This window comes from Anomalospiza imberbis, chromosome 5 (assembly GCF_031753505.1).
Source record: "Anomalospiza imberbis isolate Cuckoo-Finch-1a 21T00152 chromosome 5, ASM3175350v1, whole genome shotgun sequence".
Classification (NCBI taxonomy): domain Eukaryota; kingdom Metazoa; phylum Chordata; class Aves; order Passeriformes; family Viduidae; genus Anomalospiza; species Anomalospiza imberbis.
The window spans coordinates 12,498,393-12,521,590 of NC_089685.1; the positions used below are offsets into that span (position 1 = coordinate 12,498,393).

At 38.3% G+C, this 23,198-nt stretch overlaps 1 protein-coding gene across 1 annotated transcript in view; it reads right to left on the reverse strand.

Moving 5' to 3' along the window:
* The window catches only part of RELN (reelin), a 275,790-nt gene that overhangs the window by 153,849 nt on the left and 98,743 nt on the right, over positions 1-23,198 (reverse strand). The window contains exon 4 of the mRNA XM_068189636.1: positions 9,394-9,464. Within this exon, the coding sequence (XP_068045737.1) occupies positions 9,394-9,464 (71 nt within the window). The remainder of the gene's footprint in view (positions 1-9,393; positions 9,465-23,198) is intronic.

Genomic DNA, 23,198 nt, shown 5'->3' on the forward strand with positions numbered 1-23,198 from the left:
GTGCATGAATCTCTTCTATCAACAGGGCTCAACTGCAGCATTAAAAATCAATTCAGCTTAAAACAAATTGTACAGTATATATTCTCTTAAATCAGCTATCCTGGTAGTTTAATTGGGAAAAATGTGATAGACCCCAAAAGTTATGAAAACATAATAGGAAAACAGAAATAATTGTTCTCTTAATTAAAATAAGCATTGAAATAAATGAAAGTCAGTACTGGTTTTACAGTAAGGTAAAAAAGATCAATTCAAGTCTAGAATGATGAGCTATTGTTAAAAATAATTTGGATTAAGATTCAATAGCTCAAAGGCTGACAAAGAGAGTGGAAATTATGCTCAACAACCGAAATAGTCTAGGAGGCGCAAAAAATGTCATACTTTGATCTTTTATACTGCACTGAACAACATTTTACTGGGCATATTATTGGGGGAAGTAATCCAAAGATTCCTAGGGCAACAAGTAACAGATTAACTCTGCAAATCACAATATCAAACACTTATATGAAAGCATGTTTTTGCAGGCAATGCTGATCAATTCCCCAGTAGATGTCTACCTCCCAAGAAACACCAGACTATTGTAAAGACACACTGCCTGGGGGGCACGTGAAATGGCACAAGTTTATTGAGTAAACTTCTAGCAACACTTTACAACAGGAGTCTTGGTGTAGCATTACACAAATGGAACCAGACTGTGTCTGAAAGGGCACTACTACATAAAAATATATGGGGAAATCTAGAAACTGGCTACACAGTGTGTTAGATACTCCATGGCAGCTACCACATCCATAGCCTTGCCGGACCTTAACTCCAAAGTAGGTTACATCTCTTTCATGAAGGCCAAAGGGGTGCATATAACCAAGCTCCTGGGAAGCAGCTACCTGTCGCTGTAGAGCAGGACGGTAACGAGAATGACTCCAAATCAAAGGCTAGAGAATGGACTCCCCTCTATTTCAAATGCACCGCTCTATTTATAGAGAACACGTGCATTAATTTCATTGGTCTTAGAGTAAAAACATCTCCCACCATTGGTGTGCCGTGAATGACGCACGGTGGCAGAACATATCTATAAACAATGTGAACAACAAGATAGATTAGAGAATTATTTACATTCTTTCCCAACTGTCTCCCAGGCTCTCGCCTGGTTAGAAAACCTTCTCTTTTTCTCTCTGACTGAACTGAGAATATCCACAGCTACCTATTTGTCTATCAGTACCTCAGCCATGGATCTGTATCTCCAGTTGTCTTTTGGACTTTGGTAAAATAAAACCACCAAAAAAAGAGAATTTTTGAAGCCAGGATTCATTTAATGATTCTGTGTTTTTTGTTGGGCACTGACCTAATTTGTAGCAGTACTCCTGATTTCTTCAGCATATGTGCAATAAAATACTGAATTACTGCAATTTCTGTCCTAACATCTGACAAATTAAAATAGATTAAAAATAAACATAAAAGTGAATACAGCAATCTGTGTAGAGCTCTCACACATAGTCATCTGAATAGAAAGTCCAATACAAATCTCAAGAATTTTGTTTTTCTCTTCCTGCTTAGTCCTTAAATACTGTGTTTGCAAGAAGGCAGGCCATTCTGTAATGAAATTGCAACATTTCATGGAGAAGTAGGTGATGAAGAAGACTGAGCAGTCAACAAATGAGGTATCTGCAGACCAGAAAATGATGGCAAGCAATCTGGATTTACCTTGGACAGAAAACTTCCATTTAACGGAGTGACACGTTTTACACCATCCACTAACCATATAAATATATACATATATCTGTGTATATATAACTCTCCCCTAACCTTATGTAGATATATCCATATCTTTGTATATGTACGCACACACATATATGTACATGCATACATACATAGATAGGCATATAAAGGTATGTGTGCATGCATATATAACGGCGTGTGTGTGTATATATATACACACAAAAACTGCAAACCACCATGGGAAACTTTACTGCAGCTGAGAGAAAATACCTTCTTAAGAGTCTGTTGTTGTTTCAGAAATCGGAAATATTTTTTCCTTTTTATGACTAACTTGCTCCATTTTTATACAAGAAATTCACCTATGCTGCTTTGTCTTCCCTAGCAAAAATGCCAATAATGACTCTAGCAATGGCCAAAGACCTCTCATCATGCTGGTACAAAATCTGGAGAAATACAATTATTGCATGTTAAGCTTGGCACTGAATCCAGAATAGTGCTGGACTGCGCTGGTGAATCCTACTGTGAAAAAGACTGCATTTGTCCCTTGCAGCCCCAGGTATTGTGTTTCTCTACGGGAATGTGTAAATTTCAACAGAAACCATTTAAAAATTATTTGCAAAAAGAAATGGATCATACTGTATTAACTGAATTATTTCCCAGACTGAGCAACACAAACTGTTCTGTATTTTGCCTGCAGGAAAAGAGGCACATCATGGCATGGGATTTGTAATACTCCTGTAATACTCCTGTTCCAAGAGGCTAGGTTTAAAATAAAATCCCTGTCCCTGATGTTCTGAATACCCCCTTCTCAGTAGTTTCAGAGCTGTACTGAGGGGTGATCTGCTGTGAGCACAGGGGTGGCTGAGAGCCATCCTGCCAGTGCTCACCTACGAGAAGCGTGGTCACGCCAGGGTCATGGGCAGACTCACCAATTGCCCAAGCAAATTTCATTGGCCTTTGAAAGTAGCTCAGCAGAAAGAGACCACCTTCTCCAAGGAGAGCAGTTCAGACCTCCAAATGAGAAGGAGGTCATTCACTCTAGGTTGTGTGGCACGGCTCTTTGAAGGAGGCTTTCTGTGGAAAGGGCTCCAGCCCAGGATACACACAGTCATGACTGACACTTCCTGAGGTGATTATGCAAAATTTCAGCATTCAGCAAAAAGGCACAGGTATAGCACAAACTTGGCATCTTTACATTTGCAAACTCTTTTGACTTCACCATTATTTAATAAAACTGGCTGTTTATGTGATTAAAAAATACAGACTTGTGATCTTTTCCTGAAACAGCTCTTCCACCATTGCACAACAAAACTGCTTACCAATAGAATGAAAGGAAGGAAATTGTGCAGGTGCATACTAATGCTACTGATCAATCATTTAAAAACTAGAGGTGGAACTAAGCAAACACTTCATGTTAGACAAAAAGATTGTTGTTACAAGTATAGACTTTATGCTGGGGAGAGTTTTCTAAATCTTTACAGGATCTAAGAAACCCAGATACTTTTGCCACAGTTATTCTGATTGTAATCCATTCAAATTCCTGAACTGAATATGACAAAAGACTGTGAAGGTACCATTTAATGAGTGATAAAAATAGACTTTATTCTCTCTATAAATAATTTCTGTCTTACATTTTATATTTCATTGCAAAACAGAAGTGTGATGATCTTCAAGTGTTATATTTAAGGCCCACAAAAAATAGAAATTCAAAATAAAACACAAAAGTGACTGTAGTTGTTTAAAATAGTTTCAGATCTGCCTTTCTAATCAATTTATAGAACTACTTACTTGAAAATGACATGAATTTTTCCGTAAGCCATACAGTATGGCTAAACTCAACTGAAGATTTTTGTACAATATGACAAAGATAAAAGAAATTATACAGTGCAGAGTAGTTATACAGTGCAAAGATATAAATTTAAAATTTAAAAGGAATTATACAATACTTCAGACTGAGAGGGAAAAAGAAAGACTGTCTCTGTTCATATTTTAAACCATTATTCACTTTGTTAGATGTTCCTTAGGCACATGGTTGGATGGTTTTAAATTTAAAACCAGTATTTGTGTGGCTCCAAAATGCATCTTAGCTTGAATGAGAATGTCATACCTTTTAAAAAAGTGAAGTAAATGAATTTATTATTTGATTTTTCAGCCAGCACCCTGGGTGTATACAGAGCTTTACAAGAGATGAATTGTGCTGAGCAAAGAATGGAAGCAGAGCTCAACTGAGGTCACAATCTAAGAGGTATCAGCAAATACAATACGAGAAAATGTAAGGAAATGTAGAGTGCTTGCCTTGTCTTACAAGACAGTCCCTTTTGGCAAGGAAAAGCAGAAAAGAAAGGACGCAATACAAAGTGATTCAGAGAGAGAAAGGCCACAGTTAAACTGGAAGCATGAGAATCTTGAGGAAGCTAAAGGGGAATTCAGAAGTCAATGGGGACATTGTAGGGCTCTGTGTCACTGGATGAGGGAGAATGGAAGAATGTTTTGGAGTAAAAGGTTAAATTTTTCTGTGGATGAAATAAGGCTGCTGAAAGGTTAAGCCAATTTAAATATGCCCCTTTTTGGTTAAACTGGAAGGGAGAGAAATGTTAAATAAGTGGGAAGGGAATGTCATCTTGTAGAAACTGGAAAGTGAGGAGGAATGAAACAATTTGTTGGTAGTCTTGTTGTCAGTGAAAAAATAAGAAACAAAATCATTAAACATGGTAATAGTTGACTGTTAAGTAACATTAGTTCCCATTCAGATAAAAAGAGCAAGCATAAGGCAAATTAAACGCAGAAATATACATTTGTACTATTGACACCGATTTTCCATAGAGTTCTGGGGTCAAGACTGTACATAGGTGGAAAATGCAGCATAAGAAAATACTCTTAAAACCACTAAGAAATATACCTTTTTTTTTTCCTCAGAACTCTAAACTTTGTGGTTTTTTTTAATATAAAGGGAAAGTGAATTACAGTAACACAAATGCCCACATGCTCCCAGACAAACACTGTGCTCAGAGTTCTACAGCCAGGGGCCATCAGCTGTTGCTCATCAATTCATGACAAATGAGGTGTGGAGAGAGGTATCTTCTGTTTTGCAGATTATGAAGTCTAATCTCCCTGTCATTAGCAGCCAGATGAAGATAAAAAGGGAAATAAATGCTTTTATTTAGACTCCCTCCAACACTTTCTCTCTACTGGTAAACAAAGTTGCTATTGAATGATAGAGGGTGAGCATCCCCCAGGGAGTCAGGGACTTGCCCGAAGGCCGTGTTATTCTTGCTGACACACGAACTGAGGAGTTTTACACCAGCTCTACATTCCAGTCCTCTGCCCTGTAAAATACTGCTCTGAGAGCTTGTAAAATGCAAGCCTGAGATCCTGAAATCTGTTTAGCTTTTTTTATTTTTCAGAGTGTTCCTAAATTTTAGAAGGTACAAAATACACCTAAAGGGTCTTGCACAAACATTCAGGCAAAAGTTCTCAAATAAAAGAGAATCTGGGCCAATTCTCAGTATTTTCTTTCAGTATGGAGACATCTGTCAGACTGTAGATGGGTCTCTTAAGAAAGGGAACCCAGTCCTATAACCCATGGCACTGAACATGAGATTGCAAAAAATTCTGGGAATTATGCAGAAGGGAATGATATATTGCACTAAGTGGGAACAGCTTCCTTCATCTTCTCCATCTTTTAGGTTTTACTGTTCTGAGATTCTCTGCTAGTCAGTCAGAACTAAAATGCACTCAAATCTCCCACTATAGTCCTTTTTCCAAAGAATGGCGCTACTGATCTAAAGTTACAGTGTTCCAGGGAAAAAGCCTCCTTAACTGCTATCACCCTGCTTGGTGTGGCAAAGGCAGGTGGGGTTGTACACCACCAGCTGCTTCTCCCAGCAACATATTTATTTTCATGCAGATCTAAACTCTTCTGAGTTCTACTATGCAATGCAGCCAAGTCTGATGTCTTGTCAAGTCCATTTTAGTTATGCCACTGTTTACTAATGTATGATTTTTGTTCTACTCAAGTCAGAAATAAATATGAATCAACATGCACAAGAGTAAGTTTACCTTATTTTGAATTTATTTTAATGTTACATCAATTAGTTAAATACATGGTTTATTAAATATATTTTTACTGGCAAGAATATAATCAGTCATTATGATCCTTATTTATCCTTAAAAGTATTGACAAGACATCTATGTTTTCTAGATTCTCTTATACAGTTTTTGTTTGTTTGTGTTTTTTCCTGTTTGTACCAGATGAACTTTTTCTATGATAATCTTTATGACTTCTTTCTTCAATACTATTCTCATAAAATTTAAAGCTTACATCAGCTCTCAAACATCTCCCTAGCTTCCTAAAATACGTATTATATTCTGAACACAGAGCTTTTTAAGCAATTATTTTACTTTGTTTGGTGTCTTTCCCTATGACATAATTTCTTACTACATTTACATTATACATATGGCATTGCCATCCCTTAACATTACTCTTTATCATCCTCTAATTCTCTTCAAAATACAAAAAATCACTTTCACTGCACAAATTCCATTAACTCTATCAGGATTTATTAATGTACATCTGAGGGTGGACAACCACAGTAAACATGAATTTGAGATTCCTTGCTACTTTCACATCTTCATGTACATCCTTTTTACCAGATGTTATGAAGTCTGATATCACCTCCAGTGAACATACTTATTAAGATGATGTCTGGTAATAAATCTATGAAGTTTCCCTGTGGTTTTATTTTTCTTAACTTAATATGTCACATTATTCAGTGCACAATTTAAGTATAGTAATGTTTAGGGCTAGAAACAGACTATAAAACCTCATTTATGTCAATCTACCTTGCTGTTTTGCATATATATTAATATGATATTTGCATCTAAATAAATTCACTAATTCTTCCTGAAAGAATCCTTTGTTTACATGAGCGGTGTTGATGAAAATGGAATAAATAAAGTAAGGTCTACTTCAAAGGAAGCCTCTTTTCTATGAATAGGAAAATTAATTCTAATAGTATAAGGATGATAATAGTATGCAGTGGTTAGAGATTAATGAAATGCACACTGTGCTGAAGAAATAAGAACAAAAAAGCAGAGGAGAGCCTGGATGGGGTGGGAGCAAGGGTAATGGGCAATGCAGTGGTTGAATAGCTAAGTCAAGGAAACTGTGTCTGAGCTAGGAAACCAAAGGGAGAGAAGCCATGGTGAGGATAAAAATGTGGGACAAGAGCCAAGAGAAAAACTGAGAATCTTGCACATCAGTATTGCAGGGAAATCTGATCACTGCTACAGTTGTCACACACTGTCCACTGCTCACAGCACCTTGGGTGATCCTTGCCTAAGCCAAATCCAAGGGTTGCAGAGGTACTGCCGTACACACACTTTGGGGATCATAAATCTAGGATGTCTCTGAAGTGACTGTGTATAAAGCAAAGAGAATTGCTGGGAAAATCGTGGGAAACAGAAAAAGTTATAAGGATGTGGGAGACTGTGGCAAGGTAGGGAAGCTGAAGGCCCTTTCAGGGAGCTGGTGCAGGACGTGGCTATCAGTGGCTGGATGGGAGGAGGAGGCAGCAAAGAGAGTATCACAGCTGAGCAGCCAGTGGGACATCTCAGCATCCTTTATATTCTGAATACAACCAATACCCAAGTTCTATTTTCTCCTTGTTCTGCAGAGTTACTGTGAACTCAAGGACAGCACACAGTAACATAAGGTCTTACTGTTCTAACCAACATAAGTGTTGCTAAAATGTTGATCTGAGGTAAGGTTATGCTCCAAAATTGCAGAACTGTAAAGCAGAGAAGGGTGAAAGAATAAAAATTTCTTTTGTCAGCTCTCCAACTGAAATCTCAGCAAACAAAATGTCTGAAGAAGGATTGTCAAGTCTGTATAGATGGATATCTACTCTCTTGCCTCTGCTTACCAAGGTATTTTCTTCTAGCAGGGAGAAATCTTCTTGCTTTGCCCATATTCTCCTTGACCATGTTGCCAGTTCTGACACTGACAGTCATGTATTGCCATTCAGCTTGCTTGTGCATAGCTCTCACCATCGTGGTCACTGCCAGCTCTGTGTCACTGCCGTCAATATGACTCCTACTTCCCTCTCCCTTCCTTACCTGTTCTGGCTGCCCCAGACTGTCTTTGGCTGTGGCATGCTCACTCTGCCTTGGAGAATTTAATCTGTTTCTGTTCTGTTTTTTGTCATTTTACGCTGATTACTCTGCATATTCATTTTTCCACTCTTGACTCACATCCATCCAGCAAGAAGCCTGTGTGAGATACCCTCCCCATCCTCCTCAGCACATCCCAAATGATGATCCTGCCAACACTTCTGTTCCAGGTCCCCACACACCAGTCACTGAAACTCTACACTTCCACACTCCCATTACAGGTGCACAATTACCTCCTGTTAATTTCTCCAGATGTTCTTCCATCTCCACAGCAAAACTGTTGCTGGCCCAGTCACTTTCCATGCAGATCACCATAACACTCCCTTCTCATTGCCAGCACTGTGTTACATATTTTTATTTCCTCCAAAGTATAACCAACATCCTAGCCTGCTAGCTGACATTTTTTCACCTCTCTGAATCCCTCTTCTGACTTCCATTGAGCTACAACAAAAGTGAAAACTTGAATATTGAATTTGAAAGTTGAAATATTTTTTCCTCATTATCACTGAGCTACTATTGATACCTTATATGAATAACTCAAGTTATGCCCCTGAAATAATGTTCAACAGCTTTTTATTGCAAAAACCATATTGCCAAACTCATAGGAAAAAAACCCCAACCTTATAGCTCTAATGCACCCAAAAATGTGTTTTATGGGATTTTTTCTTGTGTGTTAATATGAAAACACATTTCCCATTTAAAAATCTTTAAGCCATTTGGCCTGTGTTTCATTGTTTCTTTTGACATGGATATATCACTGGAATTTTGCTGATATAAAATATATATAATATATTTTATGATCTAAATTTCACTGGAATTTTGCTGATGTATTTTGTTGATATATATTTTGCTGGAAATTCCTTTCTCTCCTGTACCAAAAATAATGGTTACCTTCTTTACTTCTCTCTGTCTTAATGAAGCAGGTTCAAAACAAAATACTGTTTGTAGACAACAGATGACAACAGGACATTTATTTTTTAGGTTATTCATTGAAAGGGTAAGCTGTGAAAACAATTAGATTTTTAAAGTTTGTGTAAGTCAAACATTTTGCTTAGCTATAAAAATGATCAAATGTTGTACGTGACAGGCAAAAATTCAATGGCCTACTTTCACTAAATGGGAAGGCAGATTTTTCACAAGTACATGTGTGAGCTGGATAGTAAACAAAGCTTCTCCTGCAGCCATATTGCTTAAAGTTAATACAGTGAAGGTTAAAACTCAGCTCCTGGTTCTGACAGAAAAGAAATGTTGGCTATTAATGGCTGATTTCAGGCATGTGCATAATGCTACTTAAAGTTTTGTATATTCCCCAACACTTATCAGAGAGAAAAAGTGGGATACCTGGATAGACACTGGGAAGTATGAAGCCAAAGAAACTCAGCTTCAAGAATGTAAATAAGATCCTGATATGAGGTTTTCTGTAGAATAGCTTTCATGAAGAGTAACACTGACATGCAGGTACAATGGAAAACCACATTTGCCAGATGTGTTCAGAATTATGGTGACTCTTACCTCCCTGTTCACACAGCTGTTGTGCTAAGGCATCCTTGAATATAACTTGGCCCCTATGAGTAGCTGTAGCCCTGTGAACATACAAAAAGACAACAATAAATAATATAAACTTATTTATACATGTATATGTATATCTTTATGTATGAGTATTCAAATCGGAAGTCCCATTCTGCTTTCTTTCTCTTTTCTTTTTGTACTCTTCTAAATTCATAGAATAATTTGCAGTGATTGTTTTGTGCATAGCAAAAGAAAATTCCTAAACCAAAATGGTTTGGTTGGTAATAAAAATCACTGTCATGTAATGAAGGATATCTTTGACATGTATCTGTAGCTGCTCATAGAGTTTCTATATTTGAGGCCTCAAAAGTTTTGTCTAAAGAATAATTAATTCTCATTAGTGACCCATAGCTAGAAGGCATGTAATGTACCACAAAACTTGCCATTCTGTTTCCTTATGATCAGGTAGAAATATAATGCAATGTGATTTGTTTTTCTCTTACAGAGCTCTCATGCTAACAGTAATTGTTTTACTTTCTTTCCAGTTGCTCATTTAATCCCTCATTTCCAAGTGCAATACTTCACAACATCAATATTATCTCAGAGATTTCAAAACCTTTCAGTATTTGCAAGTGCTGCATCTGAAGTCTGATTTCTTTCAGCCAAAGTTCTTCCAATATCTGTCTTGACTCATACAAGTTCTTTAGCCTTTCTCTAATTAATATTAATGGACTCAGTACAGATCCATTTGAATTCCTTAAAATGGCCTCTCAATTCAACAGTAAGATGTTGAAAGCTACTTTATGAGTGCAGTTTCTCAGCCAGCAGTGTGCCCTCTCTAATGGATCATGCCTAGCTTGCTTATGAAATGTCAGAAAAGACCAGAAAGGAATGGTGCGAAAATGAAAACCAAAATACATTATATTTTACTTGGCTACTAGGCCAGTTACCCTGAAAAGGAAGAAGAGTAAAAGTAACACATCTAATACTAAATTTTTCATATACAGTGGATGTCCAGGGTAAACTCATCTTCAAACTGTCAGAATACAAATAGGAGTAAAGGAAAGCTTCTGTAGTATCTACTTTGCTTTCTGTACATGTAGGAAAGCTCCATTTACACCAATGTGTGTGTCCTGAAATGCAAAACTATGCTGATCTGATGCTCCTAGGGCGTTTAGACACCCTCTTCCTCTGCCTGAGGAAGGAGAGGTGTGTCGCCTTTTCCACCTTGGACTTCTAGAGGCAGATGTAAAGCTGGAGCCTTGCAGCACCTGGCAGTGACACTATTTTGGCCACAGTCCCAGGATCACATCACCAGTGTGAGGTTTTGGTTGCACTCCCTACCATGTCCCCCATTGCAACTGTTTTAAGATTTTCAGTGCTTTCGTAAAATACAACAGAACTTCATGCTATAGTTCTACATTAGCATTTCTATTTCTGTTGACAAGACCAGTGACCGTGCTAAGTACAGAGTAAAATAAAAACAAATACACTGCTACAGCACATAAAGGCAAGAGAGCTGAGGAATTAAGTCTCATTTAAAAATATGAATTAAAGTATTTATTTAAGCTCTGTTGTGATGAATATGAATGAAGCTGTAGGATCACTACATACATTTCTGCAATTTACCACACAGGTGTACTCAGTCATGCAAGTCAGAATTGGACCAAACAATTTCCAAAATCAAACATGTGCCCAGATTTCTTTAGAAAGACCAAATATGGTGGCTTCCTCTGGTAGCTGAAACGGTAGGGGACCCCACAGCCAACTTTGTGGCCAATGCAGCACCAAGACACAGGTTCTTCATATGTGTCTCAGTGTGGGAATTTAATGCATTGAGATTCCCTGGCTCAACATACAAGAAAAAGGCACACCTAAGGCACAGAAGGTATTTTGTACAGCAGCTCTATCCCCCAAGCTGTCAGGGTGGAAGAGTGTCTCTTTGCAGACAGCGGGAAAGGAAATTTTTATTAGCAGTGGACCAGGACTTCAGAGATGCTGTTTATGCAACAGCCCAGGATACAATTCACAATGTACACAACAACGATGGCAACCAGAGCATTCCTTTATGAGGCAGAGAACAGCAAACTCTTGGAACACAGACCACATGCAGAGGAGAGCTCAAGTATGTGTCTGAATGCAAACAAACACCAAGCAATACCAATAATACCAAACTCTGTACTGTTTACTGGATCTCTGCATGCGTGTGAGAAAAAGGGGATTTGGGCAGAGAGCCAGCAACCAGCTGAGTGATCGGCATCTTTCTGTGTCTGTCACCCCTTGCTTGACAATGCAGACCAGGAGCCAATTGCTGCTGTTCCATGGCAGGAGTGATCTGCACCCTGGGGACAGGAGTGCAGTGCAGGGGGGCACTGCTTGCTGCAGCCTGTGCTCACGTCGCACTTCTCCTGCCATGGGCATCAGCGCCGACAGCGCAGCTTCAGAGACTTGCTAAGGGTGTTGCTACTGCCACTTTACCAGTATTATCTGCTGCATTTTCTCTGTATTTGTGCTTTATTAATGGAGCAAATGAAAATAATGCAGCACAATTACGCAGGAACTGAGCTACTTCTAGAAAGAAGTTCAAAATATACCTTTCCTGTATTGAACATTCTTTTTTGGTGATGTTCCTACCTCACAGGTGAGGTTCACAGAAGTGGATCGTGAATTTGGATTCTTTTCTTACAAAGACATGTAACATATCCAAACTCATTTCAATTCCTGTATTCACATTCATCTAAAAACTTCATAATATTTATGATAATTATTACAAAAATAATACTGGCAATGCTTGAAAGAGACTCTACTAAAGAAAGAAAATTGTTCAACTGTTAAATCTGGGGTTTTGCTTTTGTGACATATATATATATCTCCAGTAACTGAATGCTGTGCTTTTTGGAAAAGTTTCTATGCTGTCTTAAATGTAGTTAAATATTGCTTAGAGGAAGGGCACTTACTTACTACTATTTGTTGTTACTCCACACCAGTCTGTAGTCCCACTCTGACATTGTCTGGTATTTATTCCCAGCTAAAGGGCAAGTGACTAATCAGATCTAATGTGTCGGTCAGCCAAAAGGCAAGATACATGTTCCATACGTACCCAGAGAAAATTCCAAGTAGGGATTAATCTTTCCAAAGGGATGAGAAATAAAAGAAAAATGGGATGCATCCCATCCTGTTCCCAGAAGAGGAACATCCTGATGTGGCAAGTGAGAGCTTTGAAAGAAAAACAACTTAGAAGTAATAAGGTTCCTCTTTATATTAACCTCACTCTTCCATTAGCCTAGATCTATCTGTGTGCTTGGGGCTATGCAAAAGGGAATGAATTGCTTACAGAGGAATAAAGAGGTCTGAACACAAAAAGACTACATCAGGCGCCAAGGCTCACTGGCAGCTCAAGGCATTGCTAACACCATACATCAATTACAGCAATTTTTAAAAGAATTGTCCTTCCTAAACCACAACTATTTGAGTTAAAATCAGATGCCAATAAGGATGCTTGGTGCTTGTTCTGCCCTTACACAGATGCTTGGCTATCTGCACCTTTCCCTGGTGAGGGAGAGCACTGGGACAAATTCATGCAAGAGAGGACTTCAAAAAGTCTCAGGTGCCCTGCAGTAAAATACCCCATCTCATGGTGCACCAAAGAGGGTTTTCTACAGGATCAAAGAAAAGGAGGTTATTTCTTACCTGCACTAGCAGAGTTTAACCTTGTGCCAGCTACTAATGATTAGTGGCTGCTCCTACTCAAGGAAATTCAGGGTGACATCCACAACACTGGCTCCAAGAAAATCGGTGAGTGACTGTATGAAGCTGAGGTTGGTCTTCCCCAGCCCCACAGTGGTGGCCCCTGAAATCAGGTCTGATGCCAGCACAGACTGTGTTGCTTCCCCACCTCTGTGGGGGACACAGCTGATGCTAGACAAGGTATGAGCCTGGGCTGGAGCAGAAAATAACACATACCCAATGACTGCTGTTGGCATTTTGTGCTGAAGTATCTCATAGCTCACACTGGCTTCACATGGGGTGCTAAGATGCTCTTGTCGACAGGTTGCATTTTGAAGAGAGTGTTTTGGCTCAGGAGAGCAGAGGCAGGAGGCCACATGGGACTGACCCTTGTGTGCTGCCTCTGCTGCCTGGCTCTGCCACCTCCATCTGTGGAAAGGACACACAGCCACGATGCCCAGAGGTGGACAGTTGCCCTGATTGTGCAAATAAATGGGTTGATTTTTAATGCACTGTTAAATTTGCATGATCATCTCTGTAGGGTTGTCTTGTTTAACCCATTGTCTTTAAAAAATATATTCTCCTCCAATACTGCCTAATTAAGGGATCTCTGAATAAAATAATTTGTAAGTACAATGGAGAAGAGGCCTTCAGGAACATGGGGATGTGCTGTGCACAGCCTTTCATGGTGGAAGTGTGAACCATTTTCTTCCAGTGCCCTGCAAAGGTGGTTTATTGACCTTTTACTGTGTGTTATGAGGGGGTGCATTTTGGATTGTGTTTCCTACCAGAGCTGGAACCTTCAGTGACAATTTCTTCAAGAGCAGTCAGACTGACATGTTAAACCTGCCTGGGAGATGGTGCTGGGGCCAGGAGGGAAAATGCACAGAGCACTCGTGACTGCTGATCCAAAGGCACTTGGGTGGGAGGCTTCCATCCACTGGTTAAATGCCTCCAAGTTGTTATTTCAGTCTTCACTTGACATGCAAGTTCAGTCTAATTAAAGCAGCAGAAATGAGATCTCTGTGTTCTGAAATATAAATTTTGACTCTGCTTTTCTCTCCCTGTCCCCAGTGGTTTCCTCACTGAGATGTTATGGAGAAAGTCATCTGTCCTGACCACATTCAGTTGAAATTGTCAGCGAAATTTGGCAAGTAAGATGCAATTACTTATGTAGACATTTGTTCAGGAGACTGGAATTGGCACACTTGCTCTAAAAACCTCAATCAGAGGTGAAAACTCTTCAGGGGGAAAGGACTAAAATGATCAGCAAAAGCCAGGGTGTGTGCTAGAGGGCAAAAAACAATAATTTAATTTGGGGCAATTGTCCTGAGCTGAAGTTTTGGTTCACATGAATAAATTATATAAATAAATAAGTATAATTAATAACTTACTTCATGGATGAGCCTTCACATAGGGTAAATACAAGAGGAACAAGTGCCACCTGGCTTTGTCTTTTGTCTCTGAATTTATCTCTGGGGACTGCACATGTGGGAAAAGGACTCAAGTCAGCCTAAATGTTGATTAAAATGACTGATTCAATAAACATTTAAGGACTTTCTTTAAACAAGATTTGAATAAAACATTCTTAAATAGAAAATAAATGAGAAGGGCCTATAGAAATTTTGTTCCGGTATCTGAAGGGAAAGATGGAGAGGGACTTCTTACAAGAGCATGTGGTGACAGGACAAAGGGGAGTGACTTCAGACTGAAAAGAGAGCAGGTTTAAAATAGATATTCGGGAAAAAAATCTTTACTGTGAGAGTGGTGAGGCACTGGAACAGGCAGGCCATTCTGTGATTCTATTCTAGATTTTATAATTATAATCCATATTATAGAGGATGGATCAAGACTACAACACTGGAAACAGAAGTGTGCACAGGCACCTCCAGCCCCTACACATTACAATTTATAAGAACCCTTTTTTGTTGTCCTAAAGAACACCAAACTTCTGTTTGGTTGCAAGGTGCATGGATACAACATAACAATGTATATACCTTACACAAGAGGTAAAAACTATTTTAAATTGTATACAAACAAATTCATTTTCCTTTCTCTTCTGTTTCAGAGAATAAAAAGATGTGGGATTCTTTAAAATGCCATCTCGTTTTATGTGACTGGAATGCTTAGAGATTCTTGCTAACTGAAAGCAGATTAGGACAATACTTTCTTCCCAGCTACAGGAAATCCAACATTTTCATTAGTATTTTAGTATTTTGCATTGTGTGATTATAAAGAAAAGCAAATTCTATTTTTTTCAATGCTTGAAAAAAAGGGTTATTGCAGTGGCATCTGCCAAGCAGAGAGCTCATATAAATAATAGAACAAGCATCCATTGTCTCTCTACTGACACAGTGCCAACAACTAGGTCCTGTTTTCTACCTTTTTCAGTCTTTGGGAGAAGACTCTGTCCTTTTTTTAGGTTTTGCAATCTATTGTACTTTATAATTTAGTGAAACATCAATTTGATTAATTTTAGATTTTTAATGCATTGAATATTTTTAACTATTTGAAATCTATATTTAACCCCAAGCTAATGAATATAGTACTTTTTTTGGTATTAGAAATACTGCTTTTCCTAAATTTTGCTTATGTAGTCTTTTAAAGCCTATATTCAATGAAGATATTATTCAATCACCTGAATTATCATTCACGAACCACAAAACATATGTCTTTTCCAATATGAAAAGAAGAAATGTTGTAGTTACCATGGATTTTAAAATTCTTGAAATCCTTAAATGAACAGAGAGGTATTAAGTAAATGGACTTGCAGTCAATGTATGCTTCTACAATGACCCTTTTCTTAGCAGAATTTGCTAATTAAGTTTGGCAGTGCTGATCTACTGGGGGAAGTTCAGCAGAGGCCACAAAGATGGTCTGGGATGGAGCACATACCCTGTGAGGAGAAACTGAGGGAGCAGGGCTCATTGAGCCTGCAGAAGAGATGATTTTGGGGGGGATATGGCAGCACCCACCAAACGAACTTGTGCTGTTTCTCTCCATCATGGTTGTATTTTAAAACCAGACTGGATTAAAGTCCTGAGCAACCTGGTCTGGCTCTCCTTTGAGCTGGATTTTGGACTAAAGACCTTCTGAGATCCCTTCCAGTCTGCATTTAACTTCAGAACCATCATTCTAAGGTTTTGTATATCTGGTAAAAGCAAAGAAACGAAAGCTAGGTTTGCATCTAATCAGATTAATCATCACTTCAGAACTGATTTTCACAGAACAGAAGAATTAACCAGTTCATTATGTTTAACAATTTGCATGAATATCTGTGATATTGCTTCTCCCTAATCATGGGAGATATCTCAGAGTATCCAACCAGAAGTGCCAAAGGTTTTACATGATCCCAGAAAACCAGGAGTTTAGAGGTAGTTGATGCTCTGGGGTTTTCTGATATGGTACATTTTTAAATGAAAGCTCGTAATAAATAACATACTCAGCTAACACAGTGAAAACTTAAAAACATTTAAAATTAAAAAGAAAAATATGAAAAAGCATATGAGATGCTGGGATGAAAACAACATTAGTTTTAAAAATCCTAAATAATGGAGAAAAGGATGATATTAATGCCACTTTTTCATGTCACTGCTCTCATGCCATCTGTACTCACTATCCATTTCCTACTTAAGGTTTCTCCAGTCTGCTCTATCCTGATTTAGTTGCCCACTGCTCCCAAAGGACATTGCCACTAGCTGTGGATGAGCTGGACCACATAAAAATCTGGAACCTTATCCCCTGTATTTGCTTTACAACCCCCACAAAGAAATCTTCAACAGCTACATTAATTCCCTTTCTTAAAATCAACCAATTTCAGTATTAATTACAGATATGCAACTGATGCATCCGCAATGTGTGAGTCAGCTCGCAAGGGAAGGATAAAAACTGCCTCTTTAACCTAATGCTAGAAAAATAATACACCTAAAATCAACATTTCCACAGACCACACCCCACAGCACATGGGGCAGGTTTCCCTTCCTAAATCTTCACCAAACTCTGAAATATTACACTCCTTGTTCAATGTTTCTTTCTCACCAACCTAAATGTTTTCAGAGGACTGAAAAACACATGAAACATGGTAATCTTTCACAGACTGATCAAAACCAACCTAAGAGAGGACCAATCAAAGACAGAAGAATTGTTATTCTTGCTGTGAATATGGTGAACCTCTGGAAAAAAATGCAGGCTCACTAATCATACAAAGGGCAGTTATTTCTCCTGCATGGTTTTTAATTTTCATCCAGATTTATGATTTGGAAGAAAGTATATATTCCTGAAGACCATACTAGCTTACAAATAGAAAGAGGCAGGTGAAATATTGCCTTAGGATAACAATTAATTCCATCAGCTATTGGAAAAAAAAAAAAAAAAAAAGAAAAATCTGTGAAGTATCACAGAACTCCATAACTCCAGACAAAGGAAGCAGGTGGAATGGCATAATGTACATAGCATAAACTGGAGAGATGATGGTGTGGAGCCCTGACAGGAGCTGGTTGTACTAGAGAAGGGTAGGAGTTTATTTGGGAACCTTAGAGGTGTTCAAGGCAAGATTGAGGTGTAGTGAGAGGGCCCCTGGAAGTACTGTGCTATTGGGGTTTACTGTCCAAAGATGTAGGAGACTTGGATTCATGGATCCTGCTGCTCACAGTATAGTTTGGCCTTTCTTCAACACAGACTTTTTTTCAGAGATGCCCATTAGAAGGCTGTTTTAGGGTTGGGATTAAGAGACAATCAGACACGTGGATGCCTAAATCACACCCAGCCTTTCCCACCCCAGCCAGACAGATCTAATTTAAAATTTAATCTGTTCTTTGTGTCCTTGCATAACAGGTCCTGTCCTCCAGCCCTGCTTTCCAAATCAGCAGCTTTTAGCAGCTCTTAGGGCTGAGCAAAGCCCCTGAGCTCCCCTTGCAGGGTGTTAGCAGTAGCTCAGCATCCCTTGGTGCTGGCTTCCAGCTGTGCTGTGGTTGGGAGCTCTGTGAACCACAGCTGGGGTCAGGACCCACCCTCTGCCCCTGCTGCCAGCTCCAGAATGATTTAATTCAGTTGCTTCTGAGTTATTTGCAGTTTTTTCTTCATCCATCCAGGAAACCATGGCCTGCCCAGAGACTCACTGTCACACCCCAGAGAGGATCATAAGAAAATCCAGTCTGGAAGGGACCTTGGGAGTTCTCCAGACCAACCTCCTGGCCAAAGCAGGGTCAACTACACTAATAAAACACAAACAGCTCTGCTATACCTTCTACCACATTGCCTAACAGCACATCAAGGCTCACAGTTCTGGTATTTGTGAATGCTTTTGCATAATAAATTAATAATAGGATTATCAAAATTATGTTTAACAAAATCTGAGCTTCACCTTCAATTGGTCAGTCGCTTGACACAGGCATAAATACACTGAATTTACAACTCATTTGGACAGCCTCCCATATAATATACCGTTCCAACAAAAATACGTTTGAATCCATGGTTCTCACTAGGAAACAATCCATGATTTGTCTTACTCAGAAACAAATTACCTGCTAAGCTACACTGCTATAATATCTCCTTTAGATACACTGTGGATAATATTTCTTTAAACCTATTATTAAAAGAGACATCGAAGTCTAAAACTTTCTCTTAGAGTAAAGTAATAATGAAGAGATTTATAACCCTAGCCTCGAAAGAAACCAGAGTAACAGAGAATCTAAGAAACAATGTAAGTACTTCCAGGATAGATGGTTGCTCTTGCTTTTTATTACTGACTAATTTTTCCTGAGCACAGATTTGTTTTCAGAAGACTATGGCAGAATGAGCACAACACTAGAATGAATCTTTGTAGGGAAATATCCTGTTGATGCTCTGAGATTCTTTAGCACCAACACTGGATTTCCTATGCCCCTGGTGAACAAAAAAATGGCAATACTGGGTGAAACGCAACCAGACTTCAACTCTTCATTTGTTTGCTAATGACAGTTTTCTATCAAAATGGGAATTCAGTTCAATAAAGTTGCCAGGAAGGTGAACTTTTCAAATACACACAAATAATTATTACTTTTTTTACATGGAATATTGCTTGGGAGCTCAAATTCCCCTGTCTGGAATCCCAAATTCCAAGTACTACAGATGAAGGCATTCATCGGAGACTTGCACATCTGCTGCTGTACACAACAGACTGGTGCTGGAAATTAGAGAAATTCATCTGTAATTTGGGTAGCTAAGAAGTTTATGGCTGATTAATAAAACGTCAAACTCAAGCTAACACTTAATGATAAAAGAAGATCTCTTCTCATAACTGATATTCTAATGGGGTTTTCAGAGTGTTGCAGTTTTTAAGATTTTGTGAAAATACTGCATCAAGTAAACAAAAACAAAAAGTATGAGATTGTTCTTGCAAATCTCTCCTCTTCAACTTTGGGTATTAGGTCTACTGTCACATTGAGTTCAGTTCCCTCCACCCTTATGGAAGAGACACTTCCCATGAGCTGCCTGGGATAAATTCACAATGTCAGGGTAAATTGAACAGGTTTTCTAAAACCTTGGTCTTCTGAGCCCTCTCTTTGTCAAAAATATCCAAAGTAATGGCTCCAGGCAGAGTTTCCTGGAACGGGAAGCAGTGACATCCCAAATGTGACACAAATCTTCCCAGCACAATCTGTGTAAAACTGACCAGACCAGGGATGGATTCAGAACAGATTGTAGATTTCATGAGAAGTTACATAAAGTTATTACAAGTGTAATTAGCAATTTCCTGTTTTGAATGATCATCAGGAATCTGCTGATCTCAGGGAAAAAGAAATCCCACATCTGCACACAGAATGGTTGAAATCTTGAAAAACTACAATGGAAAAAAAAATATAACATAAGCTTGAAGGTACCTTGTTGCTATGAATGGGATGGGTGTGGCAGTGAGTCAAAAGGATTGAAGCAAGACCCATCAGTGGGATGGAACAAATAGCAGTAAACTATTAGCTGGTAAAGCGTGTGGATGACAGAGATACAATTGTAAATTCAGAAGAAAATAAGACATATTTGAGAACAGCATCCAAAACAATGCTGTAAAAATAGCAGCACTAACTATGCTGTACCACTTGTTTGGCACATGCTAAGAAAACAGTCAGCCTTCATCCACTGGCAAAGATAGCTCTATGTTATTTCTGTACAAAGACTGTTAAAAACAGTATATTGCAAACAACAAATAAAATACTTTGAAATACAGCTGGTGACATGTGGCTTTTAGCTTCCAGGTGCATCCATCTCTGAGGATCCCTCAATCAAACAGATCACAGTAACTTTGGATTCCTTGTATGATATTGCTGCCCCCTTAAAAAAAAATATACATTTTTAAAATTTTTAATTTTATTGACCTGAGGCCAATCCCTTGCATTTAAACTAAAGACTTGGGTTTCTGTATTAATAATACTTAGTGGAGAATTTCAAATTATCTATTTACTTCTGTCTTTCAATATGTAATCCACTTGAACATTGTTCTGGCTATACTATTGACTTCATAATTCCTGAATTAAGAGATACAGAAAACATGATAAATATTTTAGATACTTTTAGTGAACCAGAACAGGAGTCTCTTCTGAGTTTCCATTCACAAATTTTTTGATCTCTGCTTACCACAAAAATTTACACATTGTCTTGCTGCCGGGAAATACTTTCCTTTTTTGCTGCTATCAGTAGTGTTGTGGAAAATTGTTCTTCAATACTTCTCATGCTGACACTTGGTCTTTTAAGGAATTTACAATAGGAACACAGTAAAGAACTTTGACCTTTTGGTTCTAGAAAGCAAGAATGAAACTGCTTTTTTTTTTTCCCCCAGGCTATTTCATAGACTTCATTATGCACAGCAAAATACATTAAATTTCATAAAATCTTTGCTTTCCAAATTCCAAGATTAGTCCCGTTGAACGGGATTTTAAATGAACCACATCTACATTTCTTAATAGTCTCTAAAATACTATGCATGGTTTGAAAAAACATCTATACCATTGAACACTTCTGAAACGTGTATCAAAATAAATTTTCAAAAGCCATTTTAATTTTTGGGAACATACTTTAAAAGTATCCTGTTTAAAGCCTTGCATTCCTGAACTCAGGAATCCATGTCTGCATTCCGGGTGTCAGGTATGCTGAATGATGCTGCTTCATGACTTCATGACAAGTATGGGTTTATTTGCTAGTGGTTTAACTTAGTGTATTTTCCTGTGCCCCTCCATGCAGCAGGACTGTGTACACAGTCCTTCCATACCTGAAGTCAGGAGGAGTGATTTCTAAGCCACAGAAAGCTCATCACTTGCAGCAGCACCGGTACCATCTTTCTCTTGGTCTCCCAACTCCATCCCCTCCAGGCTCAGGAGGAGTTTTCTAAAACACATGCTCAGCTGGAGCTTCATGCCAAGCCTAAGCTTCCTCAAATTCTTCTCCATTTGTATATAATAATCCTTTCCAGTATGGTGCTCTGTATTCAGAATCTAAGATTATATTATTAAAGGCGCTTAAGTTGTTGTTAACTTTCATTGCAATGGACCTAAAAGTTCAGAAATAATTAATGCAGGGAGAAAGAGGAATGGACAAGTGTCAGTTTCCCTCCAGAAATACATCCTATGCTACATTAAATTTAATTTCCTTCTATGTTTTGTCTTTCTGTTTTTAACTGACATGGACACCTTTTAATGCTGGCGACAGAAGATTTTAATATCAGTGACTGTTTGGAAACTGGACAGTTGCCCAGGAAATGGATCTGTACTGTGTCACCATGTACAGCAGTTACTTATTTTAGAACAGCACCCTCCTAACCAAAGGACACACAGTATAATGAAGAAAAATTACCCCAGTCACTGTTATTTTAGAAGTACTAGTAAATGAAATGAGCTTGCAGTTAATTCTTGCACCATTAACCTCTGATCCTAAATGAGCTCTATGATCTTGAGCACATTAATGACATTAAGTAGGTACATGACAGCTCTGTGCTGAGCCCCCTTTTGTCTAGCCTAAGGATGCCATAACCAACAACATCTCCATTTTCTTCGCAAGACTGAGCAAAAGGTGCTCCAAACTACTCTGTTGCAGTTTGGGCATGGCTGGCAGCAGAGGTGGGAGAGATGCCCCATGTGCTGGAAGAAAGACCTGGAAATCTCTGGGCCACAATCTCCTGAGACCAAGGGATCCCCCACACACTTTCCCAAAACTCACCTTAAGATCACCCAGCACAACAATGGGCAGGAAGGCTGCTCGATGTCATGTGGCAGGATGAAGCATTTTTGGAAGACTTGGGTAAAACATTAATGAAAATTTATAATTATCATATACAGATGTCTTTTATTATAGAAGAGTATCTAAGTTTTGTTTACAAACTGAGTAGAATCATATATTTCAATTGATTTTTTTTCTCTTGTTCTCACAAATGTTAGAAAATATTAATGAAAGGGCACACAGGATATGACATGAAAGCTGGGACCAAAAGGCCCTGAAGTCTGATTTCTCTCCTTCTTCAGAGACATGTTATTTGTTCTACTGTCCTTTGTTTCCCCTGAGAACAAATGTTTAAAATACTGAACAAAAAGAATTCCTTCATTTTCACAAAACATTTTTTCTAGTTTTGATTTATGTGTAAACATTAGTATTCTCCCATGAATATAATTCCTTCCAGCCATTTAAAATACATGATGATTATTTTGTTAACTCCAAGAAGTGTCAAAGAGAACATGTCCTGCTTCTTGCAGGATGAGAAAACTTCTAGCAAATAACAGCCCTAGCTCCTGCATAATTAACACTTCCAATAAACTGCGTCCTAAGATTCTTGCTTCAAAATTGCCATTATATGTGAATGATACTGTCAAGAGTTCATATGCACTTGGAGTAATAATGAGGTGAAAGTGCATTTCCAAGTCAGTGCCAATCCTAAATTTAGGCTTTGTAAGAATATTTTTTTTTTTACAAAAGCCAAAGGGAAAAGACATATTTTCATAAAATTTATAAAAAAGTAAACAGATACTAGTTACATATTCTGACAGGTTTTTCAATGCTCTGGATTTTAATGTGCCAATTCAAAATAAATTTAAAGAGTTAAGAAATACTAAAATAAAAGCTTA